Raw genomic sequence first — 17,619 nt, 5'->3', positions numbered from 1 at the left:
CATGCCTGTGGCATGTGGAAGTTTCCGGACCGGGGATCAAACTCATGCCACAGCAGTAACCTGAGCTGCTGCAGTGACAACACCAGATCCTTAACCTGCTGAGCTACCCGGGAACTCGTAAGCTTCAGGTTCTTTACTTGGGCAGATGAGCATCATAATACCGAGGATTAAGTGAGATAATGCGGGAAAAATGTCTGGCACATAAACAGTGGTTACTGTCATCTCCGTTCTGATAGCAGAGCTTTCATAGATCCATGTCTAGGTAGTTTGAAGACAGTGGTTTCTTTAATCAGCCTGGTTCCAATTATTATGATGGCTTATTTTAACTGCTGGGGCGAGAGTATGGTATAAGAACATTGGAGTTTTTCTGCCTTTATACTTGTCAGGAACCAAGAGAAATCTGAAAAGGTTGCCTTTTTTATGCTCTTATACTTCTCCTTTCTGTTGATAAGTGATGAAAATGGTTCGCAACTCAGACTTCAGTCTGGGCAGATTCATGACAGCAGAGTCAGCCAGCTAATTTTGCAATGAAAAAATCATCTAGGCGAGGCAATTCTGCCTTGAGTTGCTTCTGAACTCTCTGGACTGGCTGACTTTAGGAGTGGACGAGATGAGCTGGCCAGTTTGGGTGGATGGAGGCCTTTGATCTGAAAGCACTTTGGGGATTCATCCCTAAGGATGTGCGAACCGCCTTTGACCAGAAGCCTGCTCTCCTCCACCCACCCGCATTCCTGGAAAACCGACCCCGATAGATTGAATTTGTAAAAGTCATTTGTGCTTTTTTGTCTCCTATTGGTAAAATCTTTGCCAAGCCCCAAATCGCGAAGATTTTCTCCTGTGCTTTCTTACAAAAGTGTTACAGTTTTTAGCTCCTCCGTTTAGGTCTCTGATCTGTTTTGAGTTCATTTTTCATACGTGCTCCTTACAGAGCTCCCTCACCTTTTCCTCTTCTACTCTTTTACTGTAATTTATAAGTTGCGAATCTACTACTCGAGGTGGCACCTCATTTTCACTACCGTTGTATTCATTCGTTCATGCTTTGTCCACCCATTCATTCATTTGTATCAAGCTGCAGATACAAAAGGACAGGAGGGTGGTTGAGTGAGGTGGGCATGAGGTGAGGCTCGAAGACTAGATGAATCTTATAATCTGTATATGGGTATGGTAACCAATCTCTGCTTATTTGCATTGGAATCAGAACACCCGCCTGCCTCGCCCGTTGCCTCCCCCCCTCACTAAGTATACAAAATCACCATGGAGCGAGAGAACAACTGAAAATGGTATTGCTGGGAGTTCCCTTGTGGGGCAGCGAGTTAAGGACCGGGCGTTGTCACTTCAGTGGCTCGAGTTGCTGCTGTGGCGCAGGTCCGATCCCTGGCCTGGGACCTTCCGTAGGCCACTTGCCTGACCAAAAAAATAAAAAAAATAAAAAATAAAACGGTCTTGCTGGTGGCCCTAAAAGGAAGAAAAAAAGGGTGTTGCTGCCCAAGAGGCCATCTGTCGAGGGGGCAGTTGGGCTGCTCATGGGAACGGTCTGAGACCCGCGGGGCCCCCTGTACCGGCTGCCTTCAGGCGCGTTGTCGCTGAGCAGTGGCTGTTATCTCGGTGGGGTTGGGGGGAGGATCATCACCCACAGAGAGGTGAGTGTCGCAGGGTCTTGCTGAGGCGGGGAGAGGGCCCCCCAGGAGCCCAAGTCGCACCTGTTGTCATCTGCCGACTCTGCCCTTGGCAGACTCCCCCGGGGGCAGGGCGCCGCGCACATGTCCTTGGGCTTCGGTCATCGTGTGGCTTCCCCTGTGAAGCCCCTGCTGGCCCTGAGACCCGGAGGCCACCCTGCCTGTGCCTGACCACAGACCAGCACTTCGTGGTTTCTGTGCTGCAGGCCTCAGGTTAACCAAAGTCGGGCTGCCATGTGCAGCCCTGTCATTCTACATACGGGCGGAGGGGAAGCCCCTTTGGTGTGACCTTCCCGACCTCCCAGGGCTGCTGGGCTTCAGGCTTCTGCAACATCTGATCTAAAGCGCTCTCTCTCTCTCTCTCCCCCTCTTTTTTTTTTTTTTTTGGGGGGGGGGGTCCCTGCTCCTTCCAGTGGAGGCCATCGTGGAGTTTGACTACCAGGCCCAGCACGACGATGAGCTGACCATCAGCGTGGGCGAAATCATCACCAACATCAGGAAGGAGGATGGAGGCTGGTGGGAGGGACAGATCAACGGCAGGAGAGGTTTGTTCCCTGACAACTTTGTAAGAGTGAGTACAAAGCGAAACCCTTTTCCTGTCTCGCGTGTGGGTTCTCCTGACCAACGCTGTGGGGGCGCTTGAGAAGGAATTTTGTGGGCCCCTCTCAGGGGGTGACGTGACAGCCCAACCTCCTGTGCGCTGTCCGGGAGAGCATGTGTGGCTTTGTCCTGGATATCAGGGGGGCCTTGTTTGGAAATCCTTTTCTTAAGGCCCCGAACATTCTCTGAACTGTTGATCGCTTCGAAAATGCTGGCAGAATGTACAGCTTGTCCAGGGGTTTTATTTGTATCCTGGTGCCTACGCTTTGAGAGTTTGAAGGACTCTTGCCCCTTTCCATTCCATTCAAAGTGCAGGCCAAACTCAGTTTTGACCGCTTACATCAAGCAGCGGTCAACCTAAATGCAGAATTCCGGTGATGCTGCGTTTCCACTTTTGTTACTGTATTGCTGTTTTGCTAGGAATAGTGGTATCCCCCCCCCACCCCCCCATAGTCACGAAGCATTGAGTAAAATCTCTTTTTTCAGTAAGGTTTTGAAGGATTAGGTGCTTTGCCGAAGGGTTAATTATAAAATTGTAGCGCATTCATGTTAAGACATTTCATTCCACTCGGTTGTAAATAACAGTTGGAATTAGGGTAAAAAAAAAATGATCCTCTGCAGGCTGTTCCCGGAGGGAAAAGCCACGTAGGTCTAGAAAGTCCCTGTACCGTGACCTTCCTGTCCAGCGCTGGGGAAGACAGGCCCCTTCTCGGGAGGAAGGGCTGTGTGCAGGACTCCCCAGGGCCCCTGCTCTAGTTCCAGTGGTACCAGACCATGCCTGGGACCTGGGGGCATGGGGGGCTCTGGTCCTACCCCATGGCTGCGCATGGGCTTTGCCCCAAGGAGAGGCTGGTGGGAGATGGTGGGGAGGTGGGGAGGCCAGCAAGGTCAGGGGCTATCCCGCTGGCTCCTGGCCTGGGTCTGGCCGTGTCCCTTGGCCAGACGGTGGCTGCTCCCACCAAGTCACTTTCCCCTACATTCCTTTCCCTTCACCCCTGCCAGCCTTGTTTCCAGCCTCCAACTCCTGCCTTGGAGTGTCTCGACCTCACCTGCTTTGTAAAAAGTCTCTTCCTTAGTCCCGCCTGGTCCCCCCACCGCATGCCAGCTCGACCACCTCATCAGGCTGCTCTGAGGATTGAGGGAGGCAGTGCATGGAAGTCACTTAGCACGTGGCCGGCCACCTTCTGAGTGTGCCGCGGTCCCTGCTACCTGGTGCAGGAAGGGGCCCCCTCCCCTGGCCCCAAAGCCCCTGCCCCATCCCTTGTCATCTCACTTCGGCTTGAGCACCTCCGGGGGGTGGCGGGGGGGAAGTCACACTCTTGGGAGGTGCTTGTTCCACCTGGGCCAGAAAGGATGTGGCAGGAACGGCTGGGTCTGCACCACTCGTGGCTGTTACATTTGGCAGAAAAAGAAACTGCTCTTCTTTCAGGTGGCTGAATCTATTTTCAAGTCTTCCCCCACCGGGGATGCTTCAGGCCTATTATTGAACATCCAGTAGGTGGATGCAGTGGAGTTTTACAGTAAAGAACACTGCTGTCGAGAGTTCTAGAAGCTGAAAATACATATTTAAGTAATAATCATGTTGGCATAAGTTCACACGTTTGAAAGTAGGTTTACACATGCCTTGCTTAGCTGAAGAATCATGGTCCCCAGACTAAATTGGGTCATCCCGTGGAATCCCCGTGTTTATTTGTGTGCCTTTACGCTGGCGTTACCACCGTCAGAGAGCTTACCTTAAGCGTTTTCTTGATTCATGTATTGGCTCTTTGGTCAGTGGCCCCATCGAGTTTGGGTCCCGAAAGTACGGATGGGGATTCAGCATCCACCTTCAACTCTGTTTTGTCTCAATTTCTCAAAGGAAAAATAGCAGGTAACCTGGCCCCCTCGGGGGGTTAAGATGTCTGGGCTTTGTCAACTTTGGGGCCAAGATTCGTTGCTGCCCATAAATGTACCCAACCAGGCCCCGTGGCCTTTTGGGCTTGTTCTTCTTTCTTTTTCTTTTATGTAGTTAGTTCTTAATTTGTTGTACATGCGGAGGAAGAATCTTTTAAAATCCCACTTCCCTTGTTTCTCCCTACCTCTCTCCCCACGGACTTTTTTTTTTTTAACCTGCCGAGAACCTACATTTTTTATGTGTATTTTCAATTATGGAAGAGGCACCTACCGTAAAATGTACGGTCTTAACCGTTTTTAAGTGTGCAGTTCAGTGACTTTAATTACATTGGTATTGTCGGTGCAACCATCGGCAGCAGCCAACTGTAGGACTCACCCACTCACTTTTTTAGAATACTTTTTTCGTTATTTCTCGTTTAAAAAGTTGTATTCGTTTGCAGGTGCAATTTGCATAGAGTACAATGCTGAAGTCGTAATTGAACGGTTTGCTGATTTTATTCCTCCATAAGCGCACGTCTCTGGGTCCGTCATCCAGATCACTTTTATTTCTATCCCTCTAAAAAGTCCCACCATGCCTTTTCCCAGTCATTCCTCATCTCATAGGTAACTTGCTGTCATAGATTCATTTTGCCTGTACTTGCATTTCGTGTAAATGCAATCATACAATGTGTGCTCTTGTCTATGCGGCTTCTTTTGCACAGCACGTTGTTGCATATATCAGGACTATGTGCTTGTTGTATATACCCCATTTTATGAATATGCTATTGTTTGTTTATCTCCTCTCCTCTTGATAGACATTTGGGTTGTTTCCAGTTTGAGTGTTTTATGAGTAAAGGCTCGGAACATTCTTGTGTAAGTCCTTCTATGGAGACAGGCACTCATTTCTCTTGTGTGTATACATGTAGGAGTGGAATTGCTGCCCTCACTCTCTTTCAGCATACACGTTTTTCTCTCTCTAAATCCGTGGCCCCTCTGGATGGGGGAGGTCCACTTGTGCTGGACCTCACTTGGGTCTGAATCTGGCGATCTTGACGTAATTGCCCCGTGGGTGTGACTGCTGAGGGGTCCTTACACACAGAATTCCATCTCCCAGGGAACATTTGATGGCTGAGTCCATGAACTATCAAAGCCTCATTCTTAGATTGTTATAAACATGCAAATAGAGGGCATATGTCAAAGTTTTATTGAACTCATTTAATGAGAGAGCTAGCAGAATAACACAGCTGGTTCAGTGAGGCTGCGAGGAACTGGTGAAAAAGTCCGTGGAAAAAGAATGTTCAGAGATCAAAATGGGTTCACGTCCTAGAAGACAATACAATCTTAACCTCTGGGGTTATTATCTTTACCAGGAAGGAAAAAAAGGAAGTGACGTGCCTTATTGCGCTTCTCTGTGTTCTCCTTTGTCTTTTATAGGGTGGCAAAATGCCCTAATAAAGTGTTAGTTAAATCAAGTTATGTTCCCAGAGAGGATCAGATGACCCTTTGGGGGGGTGCTTATTAGAAAATGCATCAGAGCAAAGCCAGGGATTGAACCCGAGTCCCTGGGTTAATAGATGCAGACTATTGCTTTCGGAATGGATTAGCAATGGGATCCTGCTGTGTAGCCCTGGGAACTAGGTCTGGTCACTTATGATGGAGCAGGATAATGGGAGAAAAGAGAAGGTACACAACCTGCATGTGTAACTGGGTCACCTTGCTGTACAGTAGGAAAAAAAAAAGGTTAAAAAAAAAAAGAAAATGCATCAGAATGACATTAACAGTTCACACGATTATCATTTTTGCCTTAATTTCCCAGTTTTGGATACGTTTCTGCATAGATTATAATAGACCGTAGTATGATCTGCAAGAACAGGAGGCACTAGGATGACATCCTCAAAGCCATTTATTTAAAAAAAAACATATGGCTTGTCCGTCTGCGACCTGAAACTGCCACATGAGGCAGGAAGACAGCCACCTGTCACAGGCAGATGTGGGCTCTTTCATAGGGGGTCATTTCTTCCACGTTGGGTTCAGTTACCAGTGTCCCCCTTTGAGACCCTCACCTCAGAGCTAGCCAACAGTGGACTTTAGTCCAGCAAAGGGTTTATGAGCAGCCTTTTTCAGGTTCTCCTGACATGTATCCACAGACATACATTTGCTTTAACTCAGTGCATTTCACTACGTTTATAGTTGTCCAACGACCATCACAGCCCAATTTATAGCATTTCCGTCCCAAAGCCCCAGCCCGTCCCCCTGACCCCAGACAAACCTTTCTTAATGGCCAGCCGAAGGAATTGAAAAATGCAAAGGCCTTGAACCGATGGCTTGGGCTGCCCTGCACCCGTCTGCCTGCCTGCCTTGGCGGGCGACCCTTGGGGAAGGGCAGTGGGACCCAGGCTGTCGGCATTTTGTGGCGCACAGACAGATGTGTAGAAAGCAGGAAGCTGCAGCGGGGCTTAAAAGAACGTGCTTGTGGGTCTTTACGTTGCTCTGACCCTGTCCTCGAGGAGGTGCGCCGCTCTCTCTGCCTGGTGGTGTGTGTTAGGTAAACGTGCCTTCCTTACCTGCCGCGGGCCCCTTTGTTGAAGGCTGAGGTGTGTTTCCTGGTAGTTGCATGAGTTATGCTGAGAAGAACAGTTTTCAGCTTGGTTTCCTGTAGCCTCGGCTTTCCTTTGCTAGGGGGTTTGCATCTCTCTTGGGCACATCCAGAGCCTTTTTTGTATTTGTGTAAAGTCGCTGGTGAAAATGGTTGCTTTTCCATCGGTGGGTGAAAGGTGAGGATTTTGCATCTTTGCACCAGTTAAACCTCATGGTTGCTTTGCCTTTTTTTTTTTTTTTTTCCCCTTGTCTTTTTAGGACCGCACTCGCGGCATATGGAGGTTCCCAGGTTAGGGATTAAATTGGAGCTGTAGCCACTGGCCTACACCACAGCCACAGCCACTTGGGATCTGAGCCGCATCTGCAACTCACACCGCAGCTCATGGCAAAGCTGGATCCTTAACCCACTGAGAGAGGCCAGGGATCAAACCTGCGTCCTCATGGATACTCGTCAGATTCGTTTCCGCTGAACCACGAAGGAAATGCCCTGCCTTTCTTGATTTAAGAAAAAAATGGCAAATTTACTTCAACACGTGGCACAAAGGAGCGAGTTCCAAGTTGCTCTTCTTTACTCAGAGTCCCTGCAGTAGATCTCTGTGATCAAATTTCCCTTTTTGTTTTTCAACCCAAGAGCCATTTATTTTGTGAATTATATAGGACATTGTTTTCACGATGCTTGTCTTTCCGGGAGCGGTAGCAGGAGTTTTCCAGGTGTGTTTCCAAGTGTGTGGAGCCGCCTCCTCACAGCATCTCGTTGCCATGTGCTCGGGCGGGGCCTGCCGTGCTCCTCCAGGGAGCACTTCCTGGGTGTCTGCTCTGTGCACGCACCGGAGGCTGTGAGCACCGATGAGACACATGACATAGAAGATCGTATTGGTACGCTCCAACTTCTTCCCCAGGATGACAGCGTCAGCTCCTGCGGCCTGCCCTCCGGTCGTTCTGGACTCTGGAGAGCACGTGTTAGACATCGTTCTCCAAAGATGTTCCTGATTAAAATGCCACTTGAGAAGGTTTTGACTGGCTTCATCAGGCGGCTCTGTTGGAACATGCTAAGCGAACCTACAGTTATCTTTTGGCCCTGATTGCTGTGTTACTTTATGGAATAATAATGACTCCCTCTTCTGCCAGGCTTACTGGCTGCCTGGCTTTGTGTCTGTAATCTGCCTGTGTCTGTCTGTGTACAGTGACTAAAATTCGTGGAACCCTTAGGGCAGGCAAGAAGGAGGCTAAGCCTTTCACATGTTTTTTCATTAAATCCTTATGCCACTCTATGGCTATGGCATAGGCACTGCTTTTTTTTTTTATCATGCCCATTTTTTTTGGTCTTTTTTTGCCTTTTCTAGGGCCGCTCCTGTGGCATATGGAGGTTCCCAGGCTAGGGGTCGAATCGGAGCTGTGGCCCGCCGGCCTACACCACCGCCACAGCAACACGGGATCCGAGCCGCATCTGTGACCTACACCCCAGCTCACGGCAATGCCGGATCCTTAACCCACTGAGCAAGGCCAGGGATCGAATCCGCAACCTCATGGCTCCTAGTTGGATTCGTTAACCACTGAGCCACGACGGGAATTCCTATCATGCCCATTTTTTAGAAGAGGTAACTGAGGCATCCCAAGGTTAGAAGACTTACAAGCTAGTGCGGAACAGAGGACTTTGGAACCTGAGCAGCCTGGCTCTAGAATCTGAGCTCGAGCAGGCAGCATTATCTGGGTGTCCAGATTGTCCTGATGAGATGAAGCCCCTCATCATATTACCCGCTGCATCATGCCTTCCCCGAGTATCCTTCAGCATTTTGCACATTTGCACCACTCTGAGGTCAGCCTCACAGTTACCCTGCTATTCTTGAGTTGAGAAAGAATTACGAAGTTACTTTACCCCAAGTGGCATAAAGTAGGGATCTCCAGATTGCTCTTCTCTATTCAGAATCATGGTTGTTAACTTATTTTCTGAATTATAAAGGATTCTCTTCAGAAATCAGCTACCTCAACTCAAAAGGACACCCTGGGTTTATGGGCTCGTGCTGTGTTTCCCGCAAATTCTGAAAGAAAGGCAATTTGGGAAACCATTTCATTGTACTCATTTGTAAGGAGGCTTGTCATTTCGCCGTGTTCAGGATATGCTCTTTAGAAGGCACGTGCGTGTCTTTTCTCAGAGTGGCAGATAATCCAGATGTGTGACTGTCTGGTTGTTCCCCATCCATGGAACCCTTGCGAACAGCCAGTTCCAGCTCACATTATTCTCTGAACACATGGTTTTGTTTTAGAGAACAAGATCTTAAAACTAACAGCTGGAGCTTGGTAGATGCTTTTAGGAGAAATGTTAGTCCAAAGAGCGTCTGGAGTAATTAAAGACAAGTGTGTTAGCGGTCGGAGCTGCACCGGTGGGCACAGTCCTCAGGCTTTGTCCCTGTTGCGGTGCCGGAAGTGCGTGTGTGTGGAGGGTGTCTTGTGACTCAGGGACAGCAGTCCCCTGACAGAGTTGATCTTGGTGATTATGCATAATGGAGTCTTATTTTCTTAACGACAGGATTATCAAATCTGAGCCCAGAAAGGGACTTTGAAATCATGTGTTTCAACCCCCAGCTTTCTAACCGATCAAAATCTAAACCGTCTGAGATATTGCTGTGATCATTGTTGGACACTTAAACGTGGGAAGTCTGGGGGTCTTGCAGGGGACCCTTGGCCAGGGAGTCTCTGGCCTGGCCCTGCTCCGGGCACCCTGCGTTGTCAGAAGTTTGGAGCGGGGGCAGGAGCTGGGATAGTGGCCGCAGCATGTTTTTAAGAGTTCAGATGATTTGCTGCTTGGTAAAGCTTGGGTGCTTTTTTTGTGCAATGGGACTGATATGCACTGGTGTCCTCTTTCATATCCTTTCTCAAGCACATGAGTTGGTAGCCTCTGACCTAAAATTCTACATTTGAAAGTATTATGTTAGTAGTATTATTATTTTTTTGTCTTTTGTCTTTTTTACGGCCGCACCCGTGTGTGTGGAGGTTCCCAGGCTAGGGGTTGAATCGGAGCTACAGCTGCCAGGCTACACCACAGCCACAGTAACGCAGGACCCGAGCCGCATCTGTGACCTATACCACAGCTCACGGCAATGCCGGCTCCTTAACCCACTTAGCGAGGCCAGGGGTTGAACCCGTGTCCTCATGGATACTGGTCGGGTTTGTTAACCCCTGAGCCACGATGGGAACTCCAAAAGTATTATGTTCTTTCTAAAGTAGCTTTATGGCTATGTAAGGAAACATAATCATGCTGAAAATTGTAAAGCAAATGTGTACGACAAATAAACAACATAGCAATATGTAAACAAAGCTCTATTTGCGTCAATTAGAATTAATATATTCTAATTACAGAAACTCTGGACTAAGTAAACACTACTTTCTACCCAGTGGTAGTGAGGTGGGCAGAATTTCTAGGACTGGTTCCCAGGATTCCACTTCTGAATCCCCAGAACCTGTATGTGTGATGACCTATCATTCAAGTAATTGTATTAGGTTGTATGGAGCAGTTGACTTTGCAAAAGGGAGGTATCCAGGTGGGCCTCATCTTGGCACATGCGCCATTAAAAGCAGAGAAATTTCTCTGCCGGGTGGCAGAAGAGGAAGTCAGAGCGACTCAAAGCTTGAGGAAGACTTGTGGCTTTGAAGATGGAGTGGTCACGTGAGAAGAAACAAAGGCAGCTTTATTGGAGCAGAGAGCAGACCTTGTCTGGCAGTCAGCAAGGAAATGGAGACCTCAGACCTACTCCTGCAAAGGTTGGATTCTGCCAACAACCTCAGTGAGCTTGGAAGTGGATTGTCCTCCCAACCTCTACATAAGAGTCCAGGCCAGTTGGATTCTTGATATCAGCTTTGTGAGACCCTGAGCAGAGAAACCAGTTGAGCTTACCTGGACTCCTGACCTACAGACCTATGAGGTAGTAAATGCATGTGGTTTTAAGCCAGTAAATATGTGGCCTAAAATACAGACAGCAAATGGCCTGGGGCAGTTCGCTTTTTCCCTACTGGCAAGCTGTCACTGGAGACCAAATGGGAACTCTGGACTCTCACCCCCCTGCCCTGGGCTCAGCAGTAGTAAGTGGCCCGCCCCCTTCACCCTCTCCATTAGATAGCGGGGAAGATCTTGGAGAGGAGGGAGCTGGAGAAAGGGATTCATTAAACCCTTATGGGAAGTCTTCAGCAAAATCCTGACCCACACGTACGTGAATCTGACTAGAATGAATGGGCCCAAGCATATGAGAAAATAAACTACAGTGTGGAATGCCACCCAGGTTTTCAGAGTGACCTCTAGGTAACACAAGTAACGAAGACCAGACCAGCATTGCAAGAGCTCTGCAAACTAAACTGTCATTGGCATCACAGCCCACAGAAGTAGCCCAGGATCTGCATGCTTAATCTAAATAGGGTTAGTGCTGGGAGTGTCTATTGTGGTGCAGCCGAAATGAATCCAACTAGTATCCATGAGGTTGCGGGTTTGATCCCCAGCCTTGCTCAGTGAGTCAGAAAACCAGCATTGCCATGGGCTGTGGTGCAGGTTGCAGATATGGCTCGGATCCCGAGTGGCCGTGGCTCTGATTCAGCCTCTAGCCTGGGAACTTCTATATGCTGCAGGTATGGCCCTAAAAAGCAAAATAAATAAATAAGTAAATTTAAATAGGACCCACAGTCTTATAATAGTTCAAATGCCCAGGACACAATTAAACAAAACAAAGCAAAACAAAACACTTGTCATACCAAGCACCAGGAAAACTGGAACGTGAATGAGAAGGCAATCAACAGATACCAACACTGGGAAGACTCAGATTCAGAATTATCTGACAAAGATATTTAAAGCAGCTATCAGAAAAAAATGCTTTAATGAGCAATTACAAATACTCTTGAAACAAACAAAAAATTAGAAAATCTCAGCAAATAGATATTAAAAAAATAAAAATTACAAAACTGAAAAATCACATAATTTCCACTGGATGAACTTACTAATAGAGATGATAGGAAAGAATCAATGAAGTAGAAGACAGATCAGTACATTTACCTTCTCTATCTCTTGTCCAGACAATGGATGGAAACTAGAAAATAAAACAGAGCCTCAGAGACCTTTGTGCAATAGCATTAGGTCTAACATTTGTGTCACTGGAGTCCCAGAAGGAGAAGGGAAGACTATGGAAATAAAAAGTATTTGAAGAAATGATGGTTAAAAACTCCCCAAGCTGGGCAAAAGGGATAAGCCATCAGAATCACGAAGCTGAGAAAAATCCAAACAGGATAAATCCAAATAAACCTATGCCAGGACACATCATACTCAAACTTATAAAAACTAAAGACAAAGAAAAACCATTGAGTAAGAAACAGCATATTAATTATAGGGTAGGAATGATTTGAATGACTGTGGATTTCTTGTATGAAATCATGGAGTCCAGAAGGAAGTGCACTGCATTTTAAAGTGCTGAACAAATAGAACATTCCGCTCTGAATTCGCTACCTGATCAAAATATCTTTCAGGAATAAAGAATAAATAAAAACATTCTCAGATGAAGGAAAACAAAAAATTTGTCAACAGCAGAGACCTACTCTTAAATAACAGCTAAAGAACGTTCTCTAAACAGAAAAGTAAATAATAGGGAGAGGCCTGGAACACGAGAAAGGAAAAAACGAGAAACAAGGAAACAGTGAATGGGTAAAAAATAGGGATATGTCTAATAGGATGTCTTTATCCTTATTAGCTTTTAAAATTAGGTTTAATGGATGAATCATATGTTATAATATCTGGTATGATGTTCAGTATATGTAGAGATGCAGAGTTCCCGTCGTGGCTCAGTGGTTAACGAAGCCGACTAGGAACCATGAGGTTGCAGGTTCGATCCCTGGCCTCGCTTAGTGGGTTAAGGATCCAGGATTGCTGTGAGCTCTGGTGTAGGTTGCAGATGTGGCTTGGATCCCACATTGCTGTGGCTGTGGTGTAGGCCGGCAGCTATAGCTCCGATTCGACCCCTAGCATGGAAACCTCCATATGCCTTGGCTGAGGCCCTAAAAAAAAAAAAGGAGAGTGGGGAGAGAATAAAGGGACCTCACTGGTAGTAAGGTTTCTACACTTCAAATGGGAGAGTGTTGATACTAGGAGTCTCTGACAAGTTCCATATGTATATTGTAATAACTAGAAAAAAAAAAAGCACCCAAACCATTAAAAAACTAAAAACCAATAAAAAATATACAATGAGATATACTCCAAAGGTCTATAGGCAGAAGTTTCCTGGTGGCTTTGTTAAGGGTTAAGGGCTGAGGGTTTGGGATTGGCAAACGCATACTGAGGTATATGGAACGATGAGCCACTGCTGTGGCTTGGGTTTGATCCCTGGCCCAGGAATTGCCACATGCTGTGTTGTGGCAAAAAAAAAAAAAAAAATCTATAGATAAATGTACAAGTAACCTACAAGAAGGCAAGAAGAGGAAAAAGAAATGATAAACAAGAAATAGAAAACAAATACAATGGCAGACTTAAGCCATAACATCAGCAATTACTTTAAGCGGGAGTTTCTGTTGTGGCTCAGTGGGTTACGGACCCAACGAGTATCCATGAGGATGTGGGTTCGATCCCTGGCCTTGCTCAGTGGTTTAAGGATCCGGTGTTGCTGTGAGCTATAGTGTAGGTTGCAGATGCTGTTTGGATCCTGCATTGCCGTGGCTGTGGTGTAGGCCGGCAGCTACAGCTCAGACTTGACTCCTAGGCTGGGAACCAGCATGTGCCACAGGTGCAGCCCTAAAAAGCAAAAATTAAAAAAAACATAACCAATTGCTTTAAGTGTAAATGGTCTATTTGCAGAACAGAAAGAGACTCACAGACTTTGAAAAACTTACGGTTACCAAAGGGGACAGGTTGGGGGGTGTGGGAAAGATGGATTGGGGGTTTGGGACTGGCATATGCACACTGAAGTATATGGAGCGATTGGCCAACAGGGACCGGCTGTAGAGCACAGAGAACTCTACCCAGTGTTCTGTGATAATATATGTGGGAAAAGAGTCTGAGAGAGAAAGGATATGTGTATATGTATGACCGGGTTACTTTGTTGTACAGCAGAAATTATGACAGCCTTGTAAATTAACTATACTTCCATAAAACTTAAAAAAAGAAAACTAAAAAAAAGTGTAAATGGTCTAAATATACCAATAGAAGATAACAGAAAGGATAAAAAATGTTACTCAACTATGTGCTATCTTCAAAGATCTCACTTCAAATGTATTGATATAGCTGCATTAAAAGTAAAAGGGTATAAAAAGATACACCATGCAAACATTAATTTTAAAAAAGCAAGAATGGCTATATATAATGTCAGATAAAGTAGACTAGAGAGCCAAGAAAATTACCTGAGACAAAAAGGGACATGATGCAGTGATAAAAAATGCCATCACGCCAGGAAAGCATAGCAATCCCAAATGCGTATGAATCAAACAACAGAGCCGCAAAGTACATAAAGCAAAAACTGATAGAACCGAAAGGTAAACACCTCCACAATAATAGTTGGGAACTTCAGCATTTGAAAGAACTGCTTGATGAGATATCAGCGAGGATATGGAAGTACTGACAACATTATTCACCAAGCAGTTCTAATGAGTATTTATAGAACATTTCACTCGGAAACAGCCTAAAATACACCTTTCTCAAGTACCCGTGAAACATTCACCAAGTTAGGCCATACCCTGGGTCATCAAACTAACCTCAGCTTATTTAAAGGAATGGAGATAGTAGAGTCTGTTCTCTGATCATAATCAAACCAGAAGCCAATAACAGGAAGACAGCAGCAAGATCTCTTGATCTTGGAAATCAAATTACACACTTCTGAATAATTCATTTGTCAAAAGGGAAGTCTCAAAAGAAAGTGTATTGTTTATGTTTATTTATTTATTTATTTATTTATTTATTTTGGCCACACCTATGGCTTGCAGAAGCCCCCAGGCCCGGGATCAAACCTAAGCCACAGCAGTGACAATGCCGGATCCTTAACCTGCTGAGCCACCAGAGAACTCTGGAAATTTTAAAAATACATCAAGTTAAATGAAAATGGAAATACAGGATATTAAAATTTGGGGGACACAGCTAAAGCAGTTCTGAGAGGAAATTTTATAGCACTAAATGTTTAAATCAAAATGGAGGAAAGGTCTCATTAATCATCTGAGATCCCACTTCAAGAGACTAGAAAAAGAAAAGCACCCCACCACCATCAGAGCAAGCAGAAGAAAGGAAATAATGCAGAACAAGAATCGTTGAACTTGCAAACAGAAACAACAGAGAAAAATCAGTGAAAAATCTGTTTTTTTTTTAAAAGCTCAATGAAATGGATCTTTAAGACGATTGACAAAGATAAAAAGAAGACACAAATTGTAATATTAGGATGAAAACAGGGGCTGTCACTACAGATCCTGCAGTTAAAAAGGTAGTAAGAATGATACAAACAATTGTATCATGTACATGATAACAGCAATTACATGTAATTGTACATGTATACATTTGACATTGTGGATGAAACGGACCAATTCCTTGAAAACCACAAACTACCAGCGCTCACCCAAGGTGAAACAGATCATCTCAATCGTCCTATAATTATTAAAGAAATTGAATTCATAATTTAAAATCTTCCAAAAAATAGACTAGATTTCACTAGAGATTTCCATCAAACATTTAAAGAAGAACGGGCACCAATTCTATATAATCTCTTCCAGAAAATAGAAGAGTAGAGAATGTCTTCTAACTCATTTTATGAGGCCCTTACAACTCAATACCAACACCAGACAGTACCAAAAAACTGCAGACCAGTATCCCTCGAGAGCACAGACACACACACACACACACACACACACACACACACACAAAATCCTCAATAAAGTATTAGCAAAACAAACAGGAACATATAAAAAGATTTGTGTACTGTGGCCAAGTGGGGTTTATTCTAGGTATGGAAGGTGCTTCAGTGTTTGAGAATCAATTAAAATACCATATCCACAGGCTGTGGGAGGAAGAAATAATCACACAATCATATCAATTAATGCAAAAAAATTATTTGAGGTGTTCCCTGATAGCCTAGTGGTTAAGAATTCCCTGTTGTCACCAGTGTGGCTTAGATTCAGTCCCTGGCCCAGGAACTTCTGCATGCTGTGGGGTGCAGCCAAAAAAAAAAAAAAGAAAGAAAGAAAAAAGAAAAAGAAAAATCATTTGACAAAATTCAACACTTTGATTCATGATAAAAACTCAGCAAAGGAGGAATGTAGGGAAATTTCCTCAGCTTGATAAAGAGCACCTAGAGTTAACATCACCCTACCTGGTGAAAGACTGAATGCTTCACCCCAGCCGCCCTGCCAGAAAAGCAAGAAGGCAAAGATGTCTGCTCACAACAATCTTATTCAGCGCAGTCCTGGAGATCAGCACAGTGCTGAGGAAAGAAAGAAAGGGCATACGAATTGGAAAGGAAGAATAAAACTGTCCCTGTTTACAGATGACGTGATTCTCTGTGTAGGACATCCCCCCAAATCTCAAAAAATAACTTCTGGAAATAATAAGTAAATTCAACAAAGTCGCAGGATACAAGATCAACACATAAAAATTATTATTAGTGTGTCCTAGAAATGAACATACGGAAACCCAAATGAGAAGTACCATACCATTTATGGTCACTCCTTAAAAAATTGAAATGCTTAGGTATAAACCTAATAAAACAGGGACAGGGTGTGTGTGTGCTGAAATTACAAAACATTGACGGATGTTTTCAAAGGTCTAGATAGGGAGTTTCCTGGGGGTCTAGTGGTTAGGACTTGGTGCCTTCACTGCTGTGGCCCGGGTTCATTCCCTGGTTTGGAAAAGTCAAAGAAATTAGAATAGGTAAAGCAATTTTGAAAAAGAAGAAGGCAGTAGAAAGGCATCTGTTCTGTGTCATGATTGACTTTACTAGCTATCGTGATTAAGACGGTGTGGTATGGGTGGAGGGATAAGCATATAGGTCAGTGGAACAGAATAGAGGACCCAGAAATAGACCCACACAAATATGCCCAACTGATTTTTGACAAAGGCACAAAAGCAATTCAACAAAGGAAGGAGCCTTTTCATCTAATAGTGCTGGATCAATTGAACAGCCAGAGGCAAAAAATGAATCTCTACCTAAACCTTACACCTTATAAAAATTATCTCAAAATGCATCATAGATTTAAATGTAAAACATAAAAGTAGAAAAGTTTAAGAATTAAACACAAGAGAAAAACCTGCAGGACCTAGGCCTAGGTGAAGAGTTCTTAGACATCACACCAAAAGAACATTAAGGGAAAAATCAATCGGACTTCTTCAGAATTAAAAACTTTTGCTTCGTGAAAAACTCTGTGAAGAGGATGAAAAGACAGGTTACAGACTGGGAGAAAATATTTGCTAACCATATGTCTGACGAAGGACTTGTTTAGAATGAATAAAGACTTTTCAAAATGCAATAGTAGAAAGTAAAAAAATCCAGTTAAAAGTAAGTAAAAAATGTAAACGGACATTTCACCGAAGAGGATATGCAGATGGAAAATAAGCACAATCTCAATGAGACTGTATCAGTCAGAATGAGCAGTAGAATGACTAAAACAAAAAAAATAGTGGTAATGCCAAATGCTGGTGAGGAGGCATTTAAGTTGTTCCCAAGCCTTGGCTATTGTAAATGGTGCTGCTATGAACATAAAATATATACACATTCTTTTTCATATTCTTTTCCATTATGGTTTATCACAGGATATTGAGTATAGTTCCCTGTGCTATACAGTAGGACTTGATGTTTAGGTATTTTATATGTTGGTAATTTGCATCTACCAACCCTAAACTCCCACTCTATCCCTCCCCCAGTCCTTTGCCCCTTGG

At 44.8% G+C, this 17,619-nt stretch overlaps 1 protein-coding gene across 7 annotated transcripts in view; it reads left to right on the top strand.

The window, feature by feature from the left end:
- SH3KBP1 (SH3 domain containing kinase binding protein 1) overlaps positions 1–17,619 on the top strand; it is a 340,925-nt gene that overhangs the window by 43,586 nt on the left and 279,720 nt on the right. For 6 of the 7 annotated variants that reach the window (XR_007132781.1, XM_047764118.1, XM_047764112.1 and 3 more), the window contains exon 2: positions 2,090–2,247. Coding sequence is in view for 6 of the 7 variants with exons in the window: in XM_047764118.1 (XP_047620074.1) it covers positions 2,090–2,247 (158 nt within the window). In the remaining variant the exon portion in view is untranslated. The remainder of the gene's footprint in view (positions 1–2,089; positions 2,248–17,619) is intronic. The other variant, XM_047764114.1, reaches the window with a different exon arrangement.

This window comes from Phacochoerus africanus, chromosome X (assembly GCF_016906955.1).
Source record: "Phacochoerus africanus isolate WHEZ1 chromosome X, ROS_Pafr_v1, whole genome shotgun sequence".
Lineage (NCBI taxonomy): Eukaryota > Metazoa > Chordata > Mammalia > Artiodactyla > Suidae > Phacochoerus > Phacochoerus africanus.
The sequence above is the reverse complement of the archived record's forward strand: the minus strand, read 5'-3'. Positions and strand labels throughout refer to the sequence as shown.